Raw genomic sequence first — 23,903 nt, forward strand, 5'->3', positions numbered from 1 at the left:
AGCAGCTATTATGTTATAGAAAAAGCTCTAACTAGAAAATGGAAATTTTAGACTATATAATTCAGTAACAAATAGCCATAACTGATGGGCAAGGAGGAGGTTTCCTAATCACATAATGCAGCCAGACTGACTGCTAACAGCAGCTTTATCTAAGGTACAGAGCGTCTTTGAATCGATTTGTAGGAGTAGTGCCTAATGAAGCCCCCAGAGAACATCTCTCCATCTCTTACTCGTCCCTCATCAATCTCATCAGTGTTTTTCTATCCGCAGGGTGTTGGACGAAATTCTGCACAAACTGGTCCAACTAATACAGGAGGAAGAGTGTGTGAGTATTCATAGCTGAATTATTTCTACACACACTGAAGGATATAGAAACAGGCCAAGTGCTAATCAAGTCATATATGATATCCAATTAAATGGATTACAGTATGTGTGGTGGTCTGTAGAAAAACCTGGTGCTGGAGTGAGTTTAAGAAAATAATGCTATGTTAGTGAATAGATGCTAATCTCACAGATTTGGATAGATGCTAATCTCAAGTCTTGAATTCTCAGAGCTGATTGGTAAAAAGTTGTTGATTATTTTGAGTTTGATCACATTATTTCTGTAATAGACAAGACAACTTGGAGAGAAAACTAATTGTGCTTTGGGAACGCTCCAAAACCTTAAACGTAATTGTAAAGAGATGGGAGGGGCACAGTGGCTTAGTGGTTAGCACGTTCACCTCACACCTCCAGGGTTGGGGATTCGATTCCCGCCTCCGCCTTGTGTGTGTGGAGTTTGCATGTTCTCCCCGTGCCTCAGGGGTTTCCTCCAGGTACTCCGGTTTCCTCCCCCAGTCCAAAGACATGCATGGTAGGTTGATTGGCATCTCTGGAAAATTGTCCGTAGTGTGTGATTGCGTGAATGAATGAGAGTGTGTGTGTGTGCCCTGCGATGGGTTGGCACTCCGTCCAGGGTGTATCCTGCCTTGATGCCCGATGACGCCTGAGATAGGCACAGGCTCCCAGTGACCCGAGGTAGTTCGGATAAGCGGTAGAAAATGAGTGAGTGAGTGAGTGAGTAAAGAGATAGAATGTGTGACACGTTGTTCTTATAAAATAGTGAAAAAATCCAACGTCGTTTATTAATCTGGATCTTAACAGCTGTATGTGTAAATCTTTCCTATGAGTGTTTACAGGAGAAAATTATACAGGAGATAAAAAAGTACGTAACCTTAAGTGTTTGTAATTCTACACCTAAGAAGACAACTAACGAAATCATCAGCAGGGATTGCTGCATGTTCATATCTGGAATATACTGTCAAGTTGCTTATTTTTATTACTTTTACGGAGTTTAGCACCCTTATCCAGAGCGATTTGGAAAAAATTTGCATGAAAACCAGACATTTGTATTATTGGTATTAATTAAAGATTATAAAACACAAATCTGTAAATTAAGAGGAATATAAACAAATAAATATTTTTTTTTATTATCAAAATAACTTCCAGTTCTGATTTTCAGCCTTTACCCTGAGCATTCAATTCATGCTCCCAGTTGCATCTGTACTTTCCCTTTTATGGAGTTTTGTGGGCGTCGCTATATGTAAATGAGTCGTGTTCAGTATACGATTTAGTATGTTACAGTTGATCACCAAACACATGCAAATATAAAGAAAATATTCTTTATACATTTCTTTTAAATTAGAAGAACTTTTGCTGAGGCAAACATAAACACACCTCTACTTAAAGATTGATGAATGAGATTAATTTAAAGATGGATTAATTAAATGAATAAATTGATAAATGAGGCCTATCTAACAATAAGGGTCGTTTTTTTCCACTCAAAAAAGTTAAAGACAAAAATATTAACCGTATGAATAATATGAACGTTAAAGCTTTTGTTTTGTAGATTTGATATTGCTTGTGTGTGTGTGTGTGTGTGTGTCCTTTGCTCAATATCTTACTCTCTGTAATATAGTGTGTTAAAAGTAGTACTTGAAATAATAATGGAACTAGTGACATGAGAAAGAGAGCAGAGTTCTTCAAGTTGATAAAATCATATTGACATAATCTGAGAAACCCGTGAGGACACAGAGCACACTATTGATTTGTCAAGAGAAACCGAAGACAATGCTGTTTTTTTTTTCCACCAGACCTAGAAGTTCTTTAAGTAGGGTGTGGCACTGCAGCTTTCTAGAAGCTAACCCTCTTAAATCATAAAAAGCAGACAGCGTAATCAATAATCGTGTTATTTTTTGTAAGAACATTGTGTTTTTATTTCAACAGTGAGTGTATATGACTAGAGTGAAGAGTGATAGAAATACTGTATATTATTAGGTTCTTATTAGATTGCTGTGTGAAGGATAACCGTGAGGTTAACTAACTAACTAAGGTTAACTAACCTATACTTCAAATCGATAAACTTCAGATCATATCATTTGCATGGATTGCTGCACTTTTATATCGGGAATCATTTACAGAAGCTTTTATCCCGCGTATCCCACTTATAAAAGGGCTTTGGAGTCTTTTGGATCAAAAGCACGTCCTCATGCTAGCTCACTAAATCATGGACTAAAATTATACTATAATTTTTTATATATGAAAACAGAAGGAGTCTCAGACTTACTGTCAACCGTGTCCGAATAATTGGATGAGTATTTTTCCAAGGTGCAGACAGCTGACAGGAGATCGGTATAATTAGATGCAAGGTGTGTGATGGGGATGATGGCCATGCTGGAAGATTTAGAAGATGCAGCTCTAAAAAGATTGGCCCTTCAGATGTTGTTTTTTTACTGTAGTGTTGGTATATCGTTTAAATCCAGATTTAAAGGTTTTTAACTACAGGCTCGTTTAAACAAGAAGTTGGAGATTGGTTATGAAAACAACACATAAGTCAATCACAGGTTTTCTAAATATAAAATGTTCTTTTTTATTTCTTACACAAACTCTTTGTTAAAGTGCCTAAAGCATTTTTTGGTGCTATAGCATTGAATTACATTTTCTTCGATTTTTAACATGCCCCATGTCATCCTCAATCAGCAATGCAAGCTGTTTAAAGGGAAGTTGCTTAGCATATATGGTAATTTGGGGGCGTAAACAACTTCACACGCTTTGATAAATAGGACCCAGTGTAATGATGAACAGCTGCACAGAACATCTGGAAGACTAAAAATCCTTCTGGTTAGTATTCAGTGAGGATTTAGTGTAATGTCTAAACAGAAAGCGAACTACGACAACAAATCTTGTATACAATAAACTATGATTCTATCTAATAACTAGAGCATGTGAAGAATCCAAACTGTCATTTTTGTGTATTTCATTTCTAATCCCACCTCCATCTCTGACTTTGGTCTGCTCCATAGGTTCTGCACTCTCTGTCTCTGGTCGACTCTCGTTTGCGTTCACGTGGCACGGTGTTGGTGAACGCTCTGGGCAGCAACACCTGCCTCAGGAAAGTGGACCTAAGTGGGAATGGGCTGGAGGACATCGGTGCCAAAATGCTCAGCAAAGCTCTGCAGATCAACACCACACTACGGTGAGAGGAGAGGAGAGGATAGGGGAGATGAAGGGGAGGAGAGGAGAAGGGAGATGAAGGGGAGGGGAGGAGAGGGCAGATGAAGGGGAGGAGAGGAGAGGGGAGGATAGATGAGAAGAGAGGAGGAGAGGGGAGGAGAGGGGAGAGGAGGAGAGGGGAGGAGGAGGGGGAGATGAGTAGAAGTGAGCAGAAGAGAGGACAGGAGAGAAGAATTAGAGGAGAGATGAGTAGAGAAGGGGAGAAGAGAGGAGAGGAGAGATGAGGAAAGAAGAGGAGAGATGAGGAGAGAAGAGGAGAGGAGCGATGAGGAGAGATGAGTAGAGAAGGGGAGAAGAGAGGAGAGGAGAGGAGAGGAGAGATGAGGAGAAGAGAGGAGAGGAGTGCGTTTGGGCCAGGAAGACAGGAAAAGAAAGGATGACAGATAACTAGTGAAAAGTGATAAGGGCAAATGGTAGAGGGGAGGACAAAGAGGACATGTACAGAGACGGAGAGAAAAAGAGGAATAAAGTATGGAAATGTGACTGTAAATGTTTTTCTATCTGTGAAAGGAGTGTGACCTGGGACAGGAACAACACCACCGGTGCAGGATTCATGGATGTAGCACGAGCTCTAGAACAGTATGACACACACACACACACACACACACACACACACACACACACACACAGGTTTTCTGGATTGTCACAGCTAATAAATCCCACTTTAAAGCTTTTTATGATTTCTTAATGGAGAAGTCATTTTACTGATGTTCTTTTCTTTTTTCTTTTCTTATCTCTTCTCTTTCATCGCATCTTTTCTCTTCTCTTCTTCTCATCTCAACTCAACACATCTCATCTTCTTTCATCTCCACTTCATCTAATCTCTCCTCGTCTTTTCTCTTGTCTTCTTTCAGTAATTTCACTTTGCAGTACATGCCTATCCCCCTGAGCGATGTCACTCAAGCATATCGAAGTGCCCCAGAAAAGACAGAACAGGCGCTCGCCAAGGTACGACTCCTAAATCCTACCTGTATCTGAGCTACAGTAAACGTCTGCTTCGGTGCGGTTTGAGAGCAGAGCATTTGGTCTGAAGCTGTTTTCTTCTACTGTTCAGATTCAGAGAGCTTTACTGAGGAATAATCAAACACAACGCTTCTCCCAGAGGCAAGCTCTACGCTTACATCAAGGCTTAGTCACCAGCACTGCTGAGCAGGTGTGTGTGTGTGTGTGTTTTTATGAATGTGTGTATTGTTTCTTATAGAGTAACTGTCACTTAAGTACTTCAGTGGCTGTGTGTGTCAGTGAATTATGAAGTGTGTGTGTACTTGTAACTCACACAGGTGATGGAGCGATTGTGTGTACGGGTGCAGCAGCAGGTGTGTGTTCTCCGAGGTGCAGTAGATGCAGAGGAGCTCCAAGCGGCTAAACAGGTCCTGAAGGAGGCTCGCAACTCTCGCGCGGTGAGTGTGTGTATGGCTGAACATGATGTGTTAACTGACCTCAATGTAGCTGTTGAATGTAGATGATTTTTTATTGTATATTCACCCCTACACACTCGTCTTTCATCTCTCATCTTTCTTTCAGCTCTACCCATCTCTGTGTGAGTTGGCTCATGTTCTCTCGGTTGATGGACCGGTCAGACAGAGACTAGACTCACTGGCTGGGGAACTGGCCAAGGCTGCAGATAAAGAGCTGCAGGTACTCACACACACACTCACACACACACAGACACACTCTCTCTCTCAGCCACTCTTTATTACCACCTACTGGACAATTTAGTATCAATAAATTGCTTGATTGAGCCATATGCTGATTGGTCGGTGCCACACTGGGTTGCCAGATCTCTGCAAAACCGCCTCTGTGTGTCCTTAAACTTTCCCTTTGTCGCTCATGGTACACGTGTATGTGTTGTTAAAACTAATGAAGTCATCACATCCTCAGCTGAAACACACATGCAGGTTACTCCAGTATGATAACTGAATCTTGGCACAGATCCAGTGCAAATGAGACAAAAGGGAAAAAAGTGGAACTGATTTGTTTATTGTTTAAGTGACTCTGATTCGTTGACTGAGACATTCGTTAAAGATTCCTAATACATTACAAAAAACAATTCTAACTTGTCAATGGTAAGAAGAGATGTTTATATATTTATTCTTTAATTTGTTGTGACAGAAAGCACGTGCTTTTCTGTTGCTAGGAAACCAGGAAGGCAAAATGAACATGGGGTGGGGAGGGAGGAAAGGAATGGAGGGTTGCCACAACTGCCGTTGTTGCTCTTGGTCCCACACACCAAAATAACGTAGTCCATGTGCTTGTAATGCTTTTGGGCACAACTCGTTTGGTTTATCCTCCAAAGTCTTTTAACTTCAAGTGCATGGAACATGAGTAAAGCTCTCATAGACGATTATTACAGATGTGTCCTGGAGAATACTGGGCTTATAATTTCACCAATGATCACAAAAAAAATCTCTGATCATGGATGGACTGATTTATAGACTTGATTGATTAATGAATTGCTTGTTTGTTTGTTTTGATTGATTGATTGATTGATTGACAGGTGATCGTGGACTCGATGGTGTCTCTGTGCCGGGAGCTGTGTCCACTGTCCTCCGTGGCGGCAGAGCGACTGAGTCCTCCTCTGTCCTCTGTTTCAGAGCGAGTGTCCATCCCTCGTTCGGCTATTCGCACCGCGCTGATGGAGAGAGCAGCACAAGACATTCATCGAGCTCTAGAGTAAGGGGGGAAGAAAGAGCGACCGGGGGATTGGCGATGACCGAGTGAGAGAGGGAGGAGGAGAGAAAAGGAGAGAGGAGAAGAGCTGGTGGTTTGCCAGTAATTCAACTTGTACATCAGTTATTGAATTAAATTGAAGCTGAATTGAATTTCGAGAGGGAGAGGAAGCGAGAGAGCTAAAAAGAGAATTGGGAATAAGAGTGGACTGGGAAAGAGGGAAGTTATAGAATGAATATTGATTTGAACAGCTGTGAAGAGACGAAAGCGAATAGATAGAATAAAAACTAGAAGGAAGGGAGGGAAAAAAATCAGTGAGGCAAAAGAAGTCAGTGAAAATGGAAGACCAGAACAGATTTGTTTTCTATGTGTGTTAATTCACCATGTCGTCCTCTGTCTGTTCACTTCCGGATTTCATCTCTCTCTCACTCTCTCTCTCTCTCTCTCTCTCTATCTCTCGCTCTCTCTCTCTCTCTCTCTCTCTCTGCCTCAAAGGGAGGTGAAGCTGTCAGTAGTGTCGTATCTTACCAACTCTATCGTGGATCAGATCTTACAGGAGCTCTACTCAACTCACAAAGCTCTGGTAGGACGTCTACATCCCTGTTTCTATTCCTCCTTTCTTTCTTTCTTTCTTTCTTTCTTTCTTTCTTTCTTTCTTTCTTTCTTTCTTTCTTTCTTGTTTACACACACTGCTCCTTCTTTCTTTCTTTCTTTCTTTCTTTTTTCTTTCTTGTTTGCAAACACTGCTTTCTTTCTTTCGTTCTTTCTTTCTTTCTTTCTTTCTTTCTTTCTTTCTTTCTTTCTTTCTTTCTTGTTTGCACACACTGCTTTCTTTCTTTGTTTCTTTCTTTCTTTCTTTCTTTCTTTCTTTCTTTCTTTCTTTCTTTCTTTCTTGTTTGCACACACTGCTTTCTTTCTTTCTTTCTTTCTTTCTTTCTTTCTTTCTTTCTTTCTTTCTTTCTTTCTTCCTTGTTTGCACACTGCTCATTCACGGGGTGCCAAATTGTTTTTTTTCATATCCACCAGCATATGCTAAGGTGTTTGTGCCAAACCTCCTGCTTGGATTTCTATAGTGATGTAGTCTTTGTATCTGCAGGCATACTACTTTGTGTGCACTACTTTATAGCCATGTTATTAAAATGAGATCAAAGTTATTATATGCAGAATGCTGTGTGTGTGTGTGTGTGTGTGCGTGTAACAGACGCAGCAGGTGTCTCAGGTGAAACAGTGGGATGGCCTATGTGATGGTGGCACAGGTCGAAGGTCACACAGACACAGAGACTCACTCGAGATCACTGATGAGGAGCTGGGCACGAGTATTGTGAGTGTGTGTGTGTGTGTGTGTGTGTGTGTGTGTGTGTGTGTGAGTGTAGAAGATCCAACCCAAGATAAATTTGCTACTGAATAAATAACACTAGGCGCTCTCACTGATGTGGGTGGAGCCACACAAAAGAGAATGTGAATCCATAATATATTCATATATTAATAATATATTCAGTTACTAAGCCCCGCCCCTTTCCCCAGCGCTCTGTGAGTTCTGCACTAGATATATTATACCATATATACTATATGTTAATTGTGTGTGTTATGATTGTGAATATATTCCACAGGGTGCTTTGAGTCTGTGTGTGTGTATAAGTATTAATGTTGTGCTTTGTGCTTGACTGCAGGACACCATCGCCATTAAGAAGCGCAGTGCCAGGACCAGACGAATCCGACCTGTATCCACTAGACTGAGTGAGTGTGTGTTCTGTGTCTCTTTCCATTCCTCTACTCGTCTACCAATTTCCTGTTTTCCCCTCAGGGCTTCCATTAGGTAGAGAGCCCTTTTAGTCTCTCTCTCTCTCTCTCTCTCTCTCTCTCTCTCTCTCTCTTTTTCTGTCTCTTTCTCAATTTCAATTCAATTCACCAAGCTTTTAATGGCATGATCATATACAGTATAGTATATACTCTCTCTGTTTTTTTTTCTCTCTCTCCTAACTTTTTGTCTCTCTTTCTCATTTCTTTCTTTCCGCATCTTTTTTTTCCTTATTTCTTTTCATCTGCCGGTCTCTCTCTTTTCCTTCTTTTTTTCATCTGTCATTCTATTTCTCTTTTCCTTCTTTTTTCCATCTGTCATTCTCTCTCTCTCTTTTCCTTCTTTTTTCCATCTGTCATTCTCTCTCTCTTTTCCTTTTTTTCATCTGTCAATCTAGTTCTATTTTCCTTCTTTCTGAAAAGTTTTCTGTCTACCTGTCTTTCTCTCTTCCTTCTTTTTTCACTTGTCATTCCCTCTCTTTTTTCCTTCTTTTTTCGTCAACTGTTTTATTCTATATTCTCTCTCTTTCTCTCCTGTCTATCTTACAAATATACAAAGAAACTAAAGTACGGCACTTACTTGCTTTCTCTCTCTCTCTCTCTCTCTCTCTCTCTCGCTCTCTCTCTCTCTCTCATATAATCTCAACAGGTCTGTGTGATGACTCCAGCTCATCTCCTCCCACCTCAGGCGCTCAACTCTCCTCACCCCTCTCTCGCTCGGCATCATGGGAGGGCTTGTCTGCCCTACCGACCCAGGGGGCACCTCTGCATCATGTGACCCGCGTCAGACCGAGGCCACCGAGAAGGCACAAAGGAGGCATCCTTTCATCTGACTCGGTGAGAGACACAACCAGATCCTGAATCTTAATCCAGGTCTTAATGCAAATTCAGATTCATTTACATTAATATTATTTTTAATACTTTGAAACAAAGTACATATACACAAAAGCGTTCATTCATACAAGCAAGCGCACAACAGTTTTGATCATTTTTTAAAAAAAAGTCACTGATCTCTGCTGGATTAAAATATTTATCATCTTAGTTTTGCTACGTCTGCCTTTTTTAAATAAGTGCCTTCGAATGATGGTGGCTCATGAACTACAGTCATCCCTCATGAATATTCATGATATCTGTGAACTCATGTAATCCTCTTTCAGTATTTTATTCCCGGGAAAAAGACCGGAGCACATGGCTGCACAGGCACGGATGTATTACTCGATGAATAATGAACCGAGTGCAGAAAGTAACTACGGCGCATAAGGAACGCATTAATAAACGTTCATAAGTCAAACGTTCGAGTTGCACTAATGCATCAAAATGTTTTATTCATTAAATTTAGCGTCGCTTGCAATTGGTAATAGAAAGCATCGGGTACACCAGACATATTATATATTTAAAGAGCCTGCAGTTATGATTACCATGTTTGTGTGTGTGTGTGTGTGTGAGAGAGAGAGAGAGAGAGAGAGAGAGAGAGAAACCTTTTTGTGAAAAGAAGATGCTTATGTGGTCTACTTCTACTACTTACTTTTTTTTCTATCATCCTTCCATCCATTTTCTCTAGTGCATTATCCTACACAGGGTCACAGGGAACCTGGAGTCTATCCCAGGGCAACCTGGACACCATGGACATAAAAAGGCACGATCACTCCCACACTCATTCACACACTATGGACAGATTTATGTAGAGATGCCATTCAGCCTACAAGGCATGTCTTTGGACCGGCAGAGGAAATCAGAGTATCTGTCAACCCTGTGTAGGATTAAAGTGCTACAGAAAACAGATGGATGGATGTTTATAATTTAGCTGAGCGTAATGCTGATGATATTTGTATACTATATTATTGCACTGAATAATTCATATGTCATATACAATTGTGGTGGTCTCAGGGATTATCAAGTGTGAGCTCAGCATCAGTCAGTTCTACATTATTATTGCACATGTTCTTTTCACTGCTCTGACTCTGGATGTCACATCGACCAATTTTAATTTATTTTATAAAAATGTAGAATAGACGACGTGGCTTTATCTTTATTAGATCAATAGATGTTGACATGCTCACACATAGTGTTGAGCGATCAGGAGTTCACCTGATCACTCTGTATGTTATGTACTGTCTTAAAAAACATAAACAAATAAAAGAAAAAACAAACAAACAAACAAATAAATTAATTAATTAATAAAAGGAAACAAACAAATTTTTCTTAAAAAAGGATTTGTACTGAGTGGCTAAAAACTTATTTTGCACATTAATTTTCTAATAATAATAATAATAATAATAATAATAATAATAATTTATATTAACTTTATAATCATTACAATTTAGATTATAAACTATGTACATAATAATAAAAATAAAATATAAAAAGAATAAGTATATTATTATTATTATTATTATTAATAATAAAGAATTTAAGTATAACAATAATAATAAGTATAACAATCCTACATCTTACCCATTACATCCTTCTTTCTCTGTCAGCACTGTACTGAAAATGGATCTGTCACACCGCTGGATGATGGCCTGCCTGATTTTTACAGCAAGCGAGTTCTACCTGATAGGTATCACACACACACACACACACACACACACACACACACGCACACACACACACTTCACTTGCCAGACAGATGAGTCTCTAGAGAAATAGCGTAGATGCTTTTACTGTAATTACATTTTTTCCCCCGTTAAACACATTTCTAATGAATCTGCTCTGAATGTGCCCTCCTGTGCCGGTGCACGCTGTTGCCTAGCAACCTGCCAGGCTCTTTGAGTATTCATGCTGTTGCCAGGCAACAGCTGCATGGAATCATGGGGGTTTTTGTGGGCCGAGAGGACGCCATCCCAGATAAATAATGCAGCGGTTCTAAATATTCAGGTCATAAATAGTAATGTTAAACTTTTAAATATTGAACTTTACCTTGTAAGATGCATTAATAATAACTCAACAGTGGTATCTTACCAGGTTCGAATTTGTTCACAAGAACACCGAGATGTAAATATTGAAAAGTAAATGGCAAATTTTGGAATTCAACGAAAGAATTCGATAAAAGACGACAAACCATTAAAAAAGATAATGATATAAGCAAAGATTCCAGTACGATATCTTTGGATTGCTCAGAATATTCACACAACTGTATTATTTCTTACACAACATTATTTATGGGAACATCTGTGCACCAGCCAATCACGTCGCAGCAGCACAATGCGTAAAATCATACAGAGCTTCAGTTAATGTTCACATCAAACATCAGACTAGGGAAAAATTTGAGAATTTGCTTTCTGTGATTTAACCAGGACATGGGTGTTGGTGCCAGATGTGCTGGTATGTTATTCAGAAACTGAACTGAATCTCTAACTCTCACAATCACTCTTTATAACCATGGTGTTCAGAAAAGATGAGCTGCAACAGCAGAAGACATCATAAGCTTCCACTCACAAACAGGAATAAGAGGCTATCATTGACACAAGCATACCCATATTGGACAGTTGTAGACTGGAAACAGACCAGGAGATTTTTTTTTATCTTCAACTGCCTAGTTTCTGTGATCCTGTGCCCATGACAGCCTCAGATTTTTGATCTTGGCTAAAAGGATTAGATCCTGCTGTGGTTTTCTGTTGTTGTAGCTGGTCTCATTGGAGAGTCTGAGCCTAACATTTCCATGGACCATGTTTCCTTATTCATGGTCCATGTGTCCTAGTTCCTGGTCTTGACCTAAGAAAAATAAACAAGCATTATACTTACATTTGTGTTTGGGAAAAATAAATATTATTGAAGCAAAAAAACAGAAAAAACATACACAAAAATGTCATCTTCTTGCTCTCTCATCCCTTCTCTTTAATTTTTTTTTTTGCTATCTCTTTTTCTCAGTCAGTTATCCTCCCTTCATAAGGCCCACTCCCTCCGGCGAAAGAAGAGACGCAACATGCTGGCAATCTTCGGTTTCCGTAGGAACCGGAATTCCACACTGTCCAATCAGGAAGCGGATTCATTGGGCGTAGCCTGTAACGAGGACTGTCGGACTGTTGCCACGGCTCCCACTGGGTCAGTTACTAATGTAGCAGCTATACAGTGGGGTAATTTACTCTGGAATCGGTATGACCTGTAAAAACACTAAAAAAAAACACTCCCAATATGTGTCTATGTTAGTGTGCTGTACATGTACACATGTTTTGTGGACAAAAGGACATAATGTGTTGGGAACCGCAAATTTGATTGGTTGGAGCAAATGAGATATTTTCCCCTGACACAGTACAGTAAAAGTAAGAGACATAACGGATCGTAACTTATGTAACTGTTGATAACTGGCAAAGCATTTGACTCGTTTTCATGACCTTGCATGGATAGTTTAGAGGCTTAGTGGTTAGCAACACACCTCAAGGATTGGGGATTTGATTCCAGCCCCCCTGTGTACATGGAGCATTTGCATCACCCCGTGCTACTGGGGTTTCCTCTGGATACTCCAGTTTTTTCCCCCAGTCCAAAGACATACCTCGTATGCTGAGTAGCATCTCTAAAAACTTTGTCATTAGTATGTGAATGGGTGCATGATTGTGGTTGCCAATGGTTTGTCCTCCTGTCCATGGTGTCCTCTGCTTCCCAGGATAGGCTCCTGCTACACTGTAAAGGATAAGTATATAAAATGGAACAGAATTTTTTGCTCATCCCCACCAGCAAGACTAACCAAGCTATCCTGCTGGTCATCTACTTTATTTTGACTTTCCTTACTTGTAGACCATTCTTCCAGGGCAGTTTCTTTCTGGGTTCCTTCAAGGCTTCTTCATTATGCGGAGTAATGTACATGGTTGTGGAAATATTTGCTTAGGAAGTGGTTTAAAGAGGGATTTTATTACATGTATACAATTACTGACCTTACATTTTTTTTTACTTTATCTAGAAATGCTCTTGAGAATGTCTACACTTTACTGCAGCCACCCAGGATACCTGGTAGAGGTAGCTGCCCAGGTGAAGCTGATGGGAGTGTAGAGGACCAGAAAATGGACGAGCCCAGAGTAGGAATGATGGAGATACGCTCTGTCCAAGGAATGCCCCTCTCCACATTCAGGACAAACAAACACCCGTTTTACACTGGCAAAATGGTACGGTCTAATTCCACAGCCAACATGCTGAAGGAAAATGTTTGTTGAGGTTTGTGAAGAATCAGGGGCGGTTCTAGAGGCGGGGCCGCAGGGACTTTGGCCCCTGCTGAAATCTGATTGGCCCCTGATTGGCCCCCGTTCCATCAATCGTCGACGAAAAGAGCGACCGGAGAATTTTTCACAACGATCACAGATGCAATTCCACCCCCAAACAATTGCCGTTTGAAAAAGGAATGACTGCCGAAATGTATTTGCACCGTACTGAATAAATTATTTTGTATGCTTGAATGTACCCTGTACTTGGCCCCAGAATGTAACATGTGGCCCCTTAAAGGCCCCTGTTACAGAAAATCCTAGAACCGCCACTGTGAAGAATTGTGAAGCTTCACAAGCTATTAATTTGATATAAATCTGAGAAAATGAGAATAAGTGTAAAATAATAAGAAAATAAATGACCATTTGTTAGTGAAATCAAACTAAACCTAATAGTGGAATCCTAGCACATGAAAGTTGACATATTTACTGTAATTCCCTGGGGGTTTCTGAGCTGACAAGCAGGAAAGTTGTCAGTTCGCATCAGAGTTAGAGCTTGAGCAAATAAAAATGAAAAATCCCAGCTGCTCAGGTATGTTAGCAATTAGCATATCCTAAAACCCCCCAAAACCAGATACAAAACCAGATAAAACAACAATAATTTTGCTGTCAAGTGCAAGTGAGCAGAGCTTTTTTTTAAATCCCCAAGTATTCGCTTGGTTCTCATAGGTGAGTAACATCGAAAAAGTCTGGAATACACACAAATGCTAATGCTGCTATAGGAAAATAATAAATGACAGGCTTGTACACAAAATGGAGGTAACATCCCAAGGTGATTTGTTCCTCATTATTTCTAAAATATGGCCTTTGTTTCATTACAAAATATTGACCATGTCCTGTTTTTTTTTTTTATTACAGAAATCTGACATGGAGCCTGACCATGACCCATCTTCAGGAACAGCTGACAGAGAGCTTGATAGGCAGACATTACGGCCAGGAGACAGACAGGCGAGCTGGGAGATGGACAGGCAAAGACAAATCGATAGAGAGCTTGAGTGGCAAAATCTCAGGAAATCTGAGAGTGAGACAGATGGGCAAACTGTGAGACATATAAATAGAGAATTGGAAAGGCAAGCATCAAGGCAGACAGACAAAACCTCAGAGAGAGAGGCAGACAGACAGACCCTGAGGAAGACAGAAAAAGAGTTAGACAGAACAACACCAAGGCAGATAGATAAGCCTGCTGAGAGAGAGATAGACAGACACACTTTGAGACAGATCGACAGGGAGTTAGACAGGCAGACCCTATGGAAGGCAGAGAGAGAGTTAGACAGACAAGCTCTGAGGCAGATAGACCGAGAGTTAGACAGGCAGAGCCTATGGAGGGCAGACAGGCATTCAGAGAGGGAGTTAGACAGACACACCCTGAGGCTGATCGACAGGCAGGCTGAGGCTCAACAGAAACAGTGGTTAGAGATGCGAAAAGGGGCAGAGAGGAAGTGGGCGGAGCCAAAACAGCAGACAGACACACAGTGGACAGACCTCAGGCAGGTGGACAGGCAGTCTGAGAGGCAATGGATGGACAGACAGGTAGACAGACATGCACACGGACAGCACAGGATGCCATCCCCCATTGCTGAGAAGGAAATCTGCACAGATTCAGATAAGAGAATGCACTGTGAAGCATCTATAATCACAGACACACACTCTGATTCAGGCTCCTGGGAGCATCCGATGGACAGAAGCCCACCGTCAGATCCACAAATGGAACACCAGACTGAGCCATGTCCATCAGAAGAGAGATGTAGGGGGGTAGGCACCAGAGGAACGTCAGTGGGGCGTCTCATCCTTTGCCCATCCAAACCGGAGCCACCTCCGCAGAGCAGTAAGCCCAGTTTAGCCAAACTCAGACAGAGACCTCTGCAGGAGAGCTCAGGTACTGCAACATCTCCTAAACATTTACAATAGAAAACAGACTTGAATTGGCTGTTCATTTTTATAAATGTTACACCATTTCTAATGACATTTTTATTACATTATACTTAATTGGAAGTGTTTGAGTGTTTAAATATGTGTTTTAGGTACAGAGGATGAACTAGGAGATAGTAATAGTTTCCGAGTGGAAAGGAAAGACAAAGATGGTGGGATGGAACGGGTAAAAGAAACAGATACACACCATCCACCTATCCCAGCAAAGGTATGTGGGTATCTGTATGTATAGTTCAGGGTATAGTTCACTATTAGCAGTTTATTGATAAGGGATCCAGTTTACAAATGCAATAATATTATTACAACCTGATGTCAAGTCATGTGTTTGTTTTTTTTAAACCTTCCAGAAAATCTGTGCACACAGTTTTATTAATTTTATTAAACACACAGGCATTAATTGATCACCTTCTTCTGTCTAAGACAACAGCAAAACTAACGACACTTTACATACCCTTGGTCTGCTCTAAAACATTATTCCATTGGGTTACAAAGACTAAAATAGCACCCCAGAACACATCGACGTTTTCACACCATCGATGGAGCATCAACCAAAACTGTTGCAGGATCCTAGTCACTGTGGCAAAGCAGAACATACACCTGGAAATTATTTATCCTGGGAGTGACCCACACATACTGGGCGCTTTGCAAGGGGTCATGTATCCCACAGAGAGATTTGGATTTGGAGATGTGCAACTTTCCATTCTATTGGATCTTCTTCTTTATCCTGCAACTATTTTAAGATGCAAAAATATAACTTCTACTAAAGACAGTCTTAATACTTGCCATTATTTTGGAACCGTAGCTCAAGCATGTTGTGCTGTGGCCAAACTCGGCAGTTTGATCAAAGATAACGACAGAACATAGTAATAAACCATCAGCCCTACTGAAAACAGTGCTACGTATTGGTTAGAAATACAACCAAGCAACTCACATATTAACATCTGACATCTGACATGGTGAGGGTTATGTAGCAGTGTGGAAAATGCTATGTTGACTGATTTTGATGCCATTTTCCCTACTAAATAGCCAAAGACTACTCCATATGTGCTGTCACCCACCGATTCAGCCAGTGATAGGAAGATCCTGCCAGCTACACCACCAGCACCAGCAAAACCTACCTTAGCGCTGACTGAACGTTCCCATACTCAAGGTCTGCCTTTATTTTTATTGGCCAACATTAAAGGTGGGGTGCACGATGTTTGAGAAATGCTTCAGAAAAATGAGTCGGGCCGACAAACAAAACAAACGTGTAGCCAATTAGCAGAAAGGGGCGTGTCTTTTCAATATGCGGTGGAGAGAGTGTTCAGTGCACATGTCTGACATTAGCAGAAAGCGATTGAAACATTGACATGGCGGATACCTGCTGTTACCTCTGCCTCGGGTTCTAGGTGTTGAACGTTGTCTTCTGCGTGAAACCGAGCTAAACCTTTCACAGTACAACACACAGTACTACAAAAACACATCTGTATTACCATAGTATTACTCATTGAGTTCATGTATTGATAAAAATATCCCCTCGGCCAGCTGCCCCAGCAGGTTCCGCCATAATAGTTGCCTGGGTTATGTATGTATGTGTGGGGCGGAGCTATCAAAACAGGGGTGACACCCATTTGGGTTAGGGGCGTGTTTGTTTTGGTGATTTCAAATGTCAACATTTTTCTTTCAAACATCGTGTCCCCCACCTTTAAGTGTAACATTGATTAGAATTGTACTGTAAATTTTGCTGTTTGTGATGAAAGAATTTATAAAGAATGTTAGGACTGTTATAATAAGTCCAAACAGAACACTAAATGCTAAATAGATCTGTGGTAATTGACTAAGATCTCTTTAGATGCATAATGTCTAATGCAGTTTATTATACATTTATGATGCGTTCACACATACAGTACAGTGACAAAGCGACAGGAGATCATTCATTTTGAATGAGAGCTGGCTGACTTCCAGCGACATGAGCAAAGGCATCATATGGTGACTAGATGTGTAGTGTGTTTACTTCAGAGTAAAGTGACTGCCGACACGCAGTGAATAAATCACTGCATGTGTGAAAGTAGTTTTATTACTTATTAGTAGACTAGAAATGAACTGTAGGAATATCGGCTGACTATAAAGGTTTTTCCTCATGCATCCATTCCTCATTTTTATTTAACTTGCCACACACAGTAGTTGTAAACCATGTAAATCAATGCAACTTAGTGATACTCATTGCTAATATGGGGATATTTTGAAAAGTCAGAGAACCAGAGATAATGTATGTTTTTTCACGTTTGGCTAAATCATTTTTAAATAACTTACAATTGAAGGAACGCAGGCTAATTAGTAGTTTATCCTTAGTGGTAATGAAATACTTGATAAATGTACTTCTAAAAAAACTGAAACTTATTCTGTTAGTTATTAACTCTCAGTGTAATGTTATTTGATAACTAAATGAATCTTGTGTAATTAGTAGTTCTGTGTGTACATGTATGGTGGGCAGGTGAGGAATGTGTGAGACCGCAGGCTCCAATTAAACCACAGAGGAACAGAAAGGCTTTGTCCTGTGACACAGGTTTGTTGTTTGGTTGTTGCACACACCACACACACACACACACACACACACATTAATTTTGTACCATGGCTTCCAATATGTGTCTATGTTAGTGTGCTGTACATGTACACACACCTATAGAACACATTTACACCTGTACCCTCAGACACACCATTCATATTGAAGACAAATATTTGGAATTGTTGTTTTTTTTTTGTCTTGCTGATTACTGTGTGTGTGCTTTATTTATTTATTTTAAGTGAGAAGTTATTCATGTCTGTGTGTGAGACTGTATGTGTCCTGACCTTTGTCCTTGTGCAATGTTTGTTGCTACAGGCACAGACAGGGACAGCCCTAATAACCTGGAGAAGCCCCCAATCCCTCGCAACCCCCCTGTGAAAAAACCTAGAGCCCCTCAGAACAGAAACCAGTCCCTGGACCACCCTGGTACTGTTTGTGACTGTGTGTGTGTGTGTGTGTTTCAGATTTGTGTTACAGATCACTTCACACAAATGCTGTCAACTTTCTCTCTCACTGTCTCTCTCTGTCTCTCTTTCTCACACACACACACACACACACACACACACACACACAGACACACACTTGTTTCTGATAAATTCACATTCAGACAAAATGCTCTCCTCTTTAGATCATACTATCACATATTTATAAAATGCTCTCACATTTACATTGAACATCATTTAATTGAAAATAAAAGTATTTTATATACAATAATATTTCTTAATTTACAGGTTTTTTAAATTAAATATACTTTCAGTATTCTGAAATATTTTTAGGCAAAAAAAAAACATTTTTGTGCCAAACGTGTGACTTGTATCTGTTTTGACACTTTACTATAAGGGTTCTTTATTGGAATAACATGTTGTTCAAATGATATTTAGCACAACCCTTCTGCAACGTTTTCACAACATTTCCTCATCTAATTTGTTTCATTGAAAAGAGATTCTTTTACTTTTAAAAATTCACTGTCTCTAAGATTTGTGAAAAAGCAAGTTTGAGTAATGTTCCTGACAGGCAGTGGAGATTCTTTTTTAAAAAGACAGACAGACAGACCCAAAACTTAAGACGTCTTGTAGAAAAAAGAAAAAAAATCGAGAAAAAAGATCAGACAAAGATCCTGCAATCAGCAATCAGAGAAGGGGAGATAAAACGCAGAATCCAGAGAGAACACCAGAGAAGTGAGATCAAAAGCTAGAATCACATAACCAAGATATTACAATTGGCATGTTGACTGTGGGCTTTAAATACATATATATATATATATATATATATATATATAATATAATATAATGTGTATGTATGTATAGGAAATATATTTATTAGGAATAGAAGGAAATTATTTTGTATTTTGCTATATTTTGTTCATTCATAAACACTATTATATGCATTTATATATTTTTACATACAATTTATATAAGCTGCTTTGTGATAATGTTCACTGTTAAAAAGAGCTAAAGAAATAAATTAATATTTTTTGTGGTCCAGGTCAAAACATGTCTGGGTACTGGATTCGATTTACTGAATCAACATGACAGAAATGATATTTGTAGAGTCCCAAATTTAGATAATCCAAAAGTAAACTATTGTTTAGGAGTGCCACTTTTACGATGCAGGACAAAGGCGAGTGAGGATCCAAATGCAGATTTTTGAGTTTTAATCATTCAAAACACAAATGCAGCTGAACAGACAGGCAGACAGAACAAGGCAACAAACAGGGCTAACAGGAAACGGGAACAGGCACAATAACATCCAACATGCAATAACGACCAACACCAGGGAAGTGAACAAACAGAGTATATATAGCTGACAGGAACCAATGACAAAGCAGAGACAATCAGAGACAAAGACAACACACCTGAGGAGATGAATGAGTACAATTAATGTCCATGGAAACCAAAGAGTGGGCGGAGCAAACAATTAACAACCGGGAAAGACAGCAGACAGAAACAGGACAGAAACACAGACAGACTCATTACAGCCACTCACAATTTTCCTTCCCATAGTTCCATGAGGTATTTGTAATTAGACTAGCTATGATTAAATTATTCTGGAAGTACTGACTTTTTTCACCCATTTATTTTTTCCCTTTTGCTGACTTTCTATCTATATAGATAGTGTTGGAACGTTGCCTAGTAACAGTGAGCCCTTGTGACCACTTACCCACTGATGGCTGACCAGGAGGTTGTCATGACAACAGGGATGATGGAGACAGTGACGACGACAACAACAATGTTGAGGATGATTGTGATCAAGAAATAATAGAAAAAAAATAATAAATAAATAAATCAAAGTTGTGATTACACAGAGATCAGAACTGTGACAGTATTTCAAAAAGGCTGATGATAGCATTTATGTAAAGCGATATGCACTCGAGTTGACATTGATGAATGTGTACTCGCAGGGCTTTTTTCAGTTTGTATCTTTTATTTATTTTTTTTTTTACATGCATTGCTATCTTTGTCACATGGGACAGTGTATCACGAAAATGTAGTAATATGTTGACTAAAATGCTTGCAACTCAAATGCTAGCTTACTATTGCTAGGGGGCCAAGCACCAAAAATAATGTCTAAATAATTTATTATTATTATTATTATTATTATTATTATAAATTCTTATTTGTTAATGACAACAAAATTATGATAATTGCTATTTTCTTTCATTTTTTTATAGCTGTGTTTACTTGAAATGGAAAAAAATATATTTGTATTTGTTTATTAAAAAGAACTCTAGATATTCTGATGTTTGCGCTCACAGATTATGTCTATGACCGCTCTTAGCATTCTTTGCTATGAAATTTGATTTGTTGATATTTATGCCTATTTGCTTTCCTGAGCTGATGTCTAATATATTTTGTACAAAATGAGGAGGATATATATGAATTAAAAACTTATGTTGAAAAAACCTAAGAGAATATCATTGTTTTTGGCTAGAAACACTCTTGGATAATAAACATAGTAGATATGTTAAGTATGCTACTCAACTTTAACAGACAGGAATAAACTACAGGGTATTTTTTTACGTTTAGCTTGTTCATCATCATTTAAATTTTTTAATACATATGAGTTCCTAAAGGGTTGGGCAAGGTGAATGACACAACTCCAAAAGAAACGTACCTTCACCTATTCATTTAAGGATGAAAAATCGAATCCTTCTAAACACATAATGGCAAATCTGTCCACCATTAGGAGTCAACCTGCATTAGCCAAAGCATGTCTAAGATGCTCGACATGAACCAGAAAAGGTTCCCTGAGGTATTGAATTTGATTGTATGCAGCACTGAACCTTCCACCTTTATGTGAATTTAACAAACCTAACATCAACCCAAGACAAAAACCAGAACCTACTACCTCTGGATACGCTGTTGTGCCTGTGTTCTGGATTACATGGCTGGCTTAAGAGAACTCCCATGAGAGCCACCTCAGCAGGTGTGAAACAAGTGCTTTCCTGGTTTGTAGTGTTAATGGTAAATCAGAACTCTGGTCCCATAAGCAATAATACAGGCAATTGTTGTTTTTAGGGTCCAGCTGATGCATATAATTAAAATGGTTTGTAGATGTATGGGCAGCAGGTAGTATCAGTATTTTGTGGACAAGGACCTGATAGACTGGTGTACTAAATTAGTCCTTGATGAGGATCTGGGCTATCTGTGGAGCTTTTGTTGTTTGAAGGAGAGACGTCTTACCCTAATAATCCACACTGACAGCCACCAATATTTCAGTGTTCTATATTCACATTTAGTTTGTAGTTAAGCCTTGAGTTATACCCAAAACCACCTCAGCAGGTGTGAAGCCAGGGCTTTCCAGTCATGTAGTGGGAATAACAAATCAGAACTTTGGCTCTGTAAGCAATAATACTGCCAATCATCATTTTTAAGGTATTGATACATCTGGTTAATTTTTTTATTTTTTTTTGTGGATGATATAGCCAGCAATTAATATTTGAAAAAGGATCATTTTAATGATAAGCTGGTTTACGCAATCAGGTGAATATAAGGTATCCCAATCAGTCCTTGATGAGGTGTACCCAATCAGTCCTTGGTGAGGATCTGTGGAGCTAGTTAGTTGTTTGAAGAAGCATGTCTTATCCCACTTGCTACAATAATCCATAACCACCAATGTATTCATTTTGACATGGGGTTTTTAGTGGGGCCTTGAGTTATTCTTAGATCCATCTCAGCAGGTGCAAATCAAATCAGCAGCAAATCAGTGCTTTCTTGTCACCTAGTGTTAAAGGCAATTCAGAACACTGGTCTCATAAGCAATAATACAGGCAATAAAAGTTTTTAACGTCTGGATTATGCATATGGTCAAGTTTGTATATGGATTGTACAGGCAGCAGTTATTGAATAAGTTTCTGAGTGGCTGGTGTACCCAATAAGGTGAAGATGATGTGTACCCAATCTTTTTTTGATTAGTCCTTGCTAAGATGTACCCAATCAGTCCATGAGTACATGTGGAGCTTTAGTTGGGACATATCTTATGCCACTTACTGAAATAATGCACAACCACCAGTAGGTCTTTATTTTTACAAGTCATTTCTAGTGGACCATAAGATCAATATCTAATATATATATATCCGTGTTTAATGGTTATAAGTGATGGCACATTCTCTAGCCGATCACAAACTAGCCGATCATGCGCAGATAGTACCTTCCTCTGAATGTGCAAAACTTCACCTAGATAAGCAGCTTCTGGCTTTATGTGTCTTTGAGGAAACATATGTATATGGCTGTTTCGGGTTATTAACAGATGACATCATGGATACACTGTAAAAAGTGCATTATAGATCCAAGCTGGTATCAAAATTTGTCTTGCAATGTTTCACTTTGCTGTAGACCTGGTAGTGAACAAAAACAAAACTTGGCTCTTGGAATTGACAACCCACTGTGCGGTGATGTAGGAGAGTGCTGCGTGGTTGGAAATAACTTCAAATCATGTCCTTTCAGATACACTGTCATTTATTTTTGTTACACTGGCAGCAATGCCCAGACACCTTTACACAGAACTACTTACAATACTGATTTGTAGTGTCCATCAAAACATATCCTAGCTAGTATTTTATTTTTGAAAGCATTCAGCGAAGCATACAGCTTTTTCAGAGAAGTGAAAGGTGAGCTGCTGGTACCAGACCACTAACCCACTATCCAGGTACATCCCACACAGTCTGTGTTGGCTATGATTGTATGGCAGCTCTGGAAATCTGTGGACCAAGAAGGGTTACTTGAGGGTAAGGATAATTGGACAATGTGCTTTTTGACTATTCCTGAATAGACAACATAGACTAAGTAAGAGTTTCCTTTTAATGAAAGGAGGCATTCATGTATATAAATATGTACAGATTTATGTATAAACACTTCATATTGTTTCTGCACATATTTAATATATATATACATATTTAACCTGCACCTTTACACATTCAGTATGTGATATGCGACATATCTGCACTAGATACTAAACTGCTAGCAAGTGTTAATTGTTAGCATAGGCGGCGCCTGAGAGGAACTAGCAGGTGCTTCAGCATCCCCAAGAAAGAACAAAGCTCCCCATAGCACCTCCAAACATTTTTTTTTATTAAAGCAATAATATATATATATATATATATATATATATATATATATATATATATATATATATATATATATATATATATATATATATATAGGAACTGATATTCTGTAGAGCCACCAGCAGGTGGCAGCAGATACCAACAAAGAGCAAATGTTCCAACATCTCAGGCACACAAACACCCACCCCAGTCATCTCACAGTCATTCTTCAGGTTGTTAGGAGCAACCAAGCAGTAATACCCTTTCACCTAGTGAGGGGATGAGTCAGTCGAGGGGAAGATAAGGACCTCTGTGGCTGTTTGGTCCCTCTGCCTCGCTTCCTCTTCATTTTACATAGCTATTTAAGTATTAAGTTGTATTATTTAAGAGTTAAGTGTGTGGGTGTTTATGTGTGCAGTTAATTGCTGATTGATTTTCTTAGGCTTCCTTTAACTAGATTAGACATAGTTTTATACCGGTAGATTGACTAGATTTCTGGTAGTCTCATATAAAAACTTACATTGTATTTGAGTCTATCACACTGATGCAGCAAAAATTAAACCCATTTTAATGTGTCTATAGCGCTCTTAATCTAAAAGATAGCAAACAATGACCCTGACATCTCTATCGCAATACGGCTAGAAAAGCATAATACTGGCTGTGTAATAATGTC

General features: G+C 39.3%; 1 protein-coding gene across 2 annotated transcripts in view; it reads left to right on the forward strand.

Annotated features, from left to right (window-relative positions):
• The window catches only part of LOC132855303 (capping protein, Arp2/3 and myosin-I linker protein 3-like), a 49,139-nt gene extending 28,853 nt beyond the window's left edge, over positions 1-20,286 (forward strand). The window contains exons 20-40 of one of the 2 annotated variants that reach the window (XM_060884168.1): positions 271-325; positions 3,342-3,514; positions 4,063-4,131; positions 4,407-4,500; positions 4,607-4,705; positions 4,833-4,952; positions 5,077-5,190; positions 6,050-6,225; positions 6,718-6,805; positions 7,424-7,543; positions 7,893-7,959; positions 8,669-8,856; positions 10,500-10,579; positions 11,890-12,063; positions 12,917-13,118; positions 14,070-15,087; positions 15,233-15,348; positions 16,167-16,290; positions 17,614-17,685; positions 18,001-18,111; positions 19,797-20,286. In XM_060884168.1, coding sequence (XP_060740151.1) covers positions 271-325; positions 3,342-3,514; positions 4,063-4,131; positions 4,407-4,500; positions 4,607-4,705; positions 4,833-4,952; positions 5,077-5,190; positions 6,050-6,225; positions 6,718-6,805; positions 7,424-7,543; positions 7,893-7,959; positions 8,669-8,856; positions 10,500-10,579; positions 11,890-12,063; positions 12,917-13,118; positions 14,070-15,087; positions 15,233-15,348; positions 16,167-16,290; positions 17,614-17,685; positions 18,001-18,111; positions 19,797-19,837 — 3,301 coding nt within the window. In that variant the 3' untranslated portion in view covers positions 19,838-20,286. The remainder of the gene's footprint in view (positions 1-270; positions 326-3,341; positions 3,515-4,062; positions 4,132-4,406; positions 4,501-4,606; positions 4,706-4,832; positions 4,953-5,076; positions 5,191-6,049; positions 6,226-6,717; positions 6,806-7,423; positions 7,544-7,892; positions 7,960-8,668; positions 8,857-10,499; positions 10,580-11,889; positions 12,064-12,916; positions 13,119-14,069; positions 15,088-15,232; positions 15,349-16,166; positions 16,291-17,613; positions 17,686-18,000; positions 18,112-19,796) is intronic. The other variant, XM_060884169.1, reaches the window with a different exon arrangement.
• The last annotated feature ends 3,617 nt before the right edge of the window (positions 20,287-23,903 follow it).

This window comes from Tachysurus vachellii, chromosome 12, assembly GCF_030014155.1.
Source record: "Tachysurus vachellii isolate PV-2020 chromosome 12, HZAU_Pvac_v1, whole genome shotgun sequence".
Lineage (NCBI taxonomy): Eukaryota > Metazoa > Chordata > Actinopteri > Siluriformes > Bagridae > Tachysurus > Tachysurus vachellii.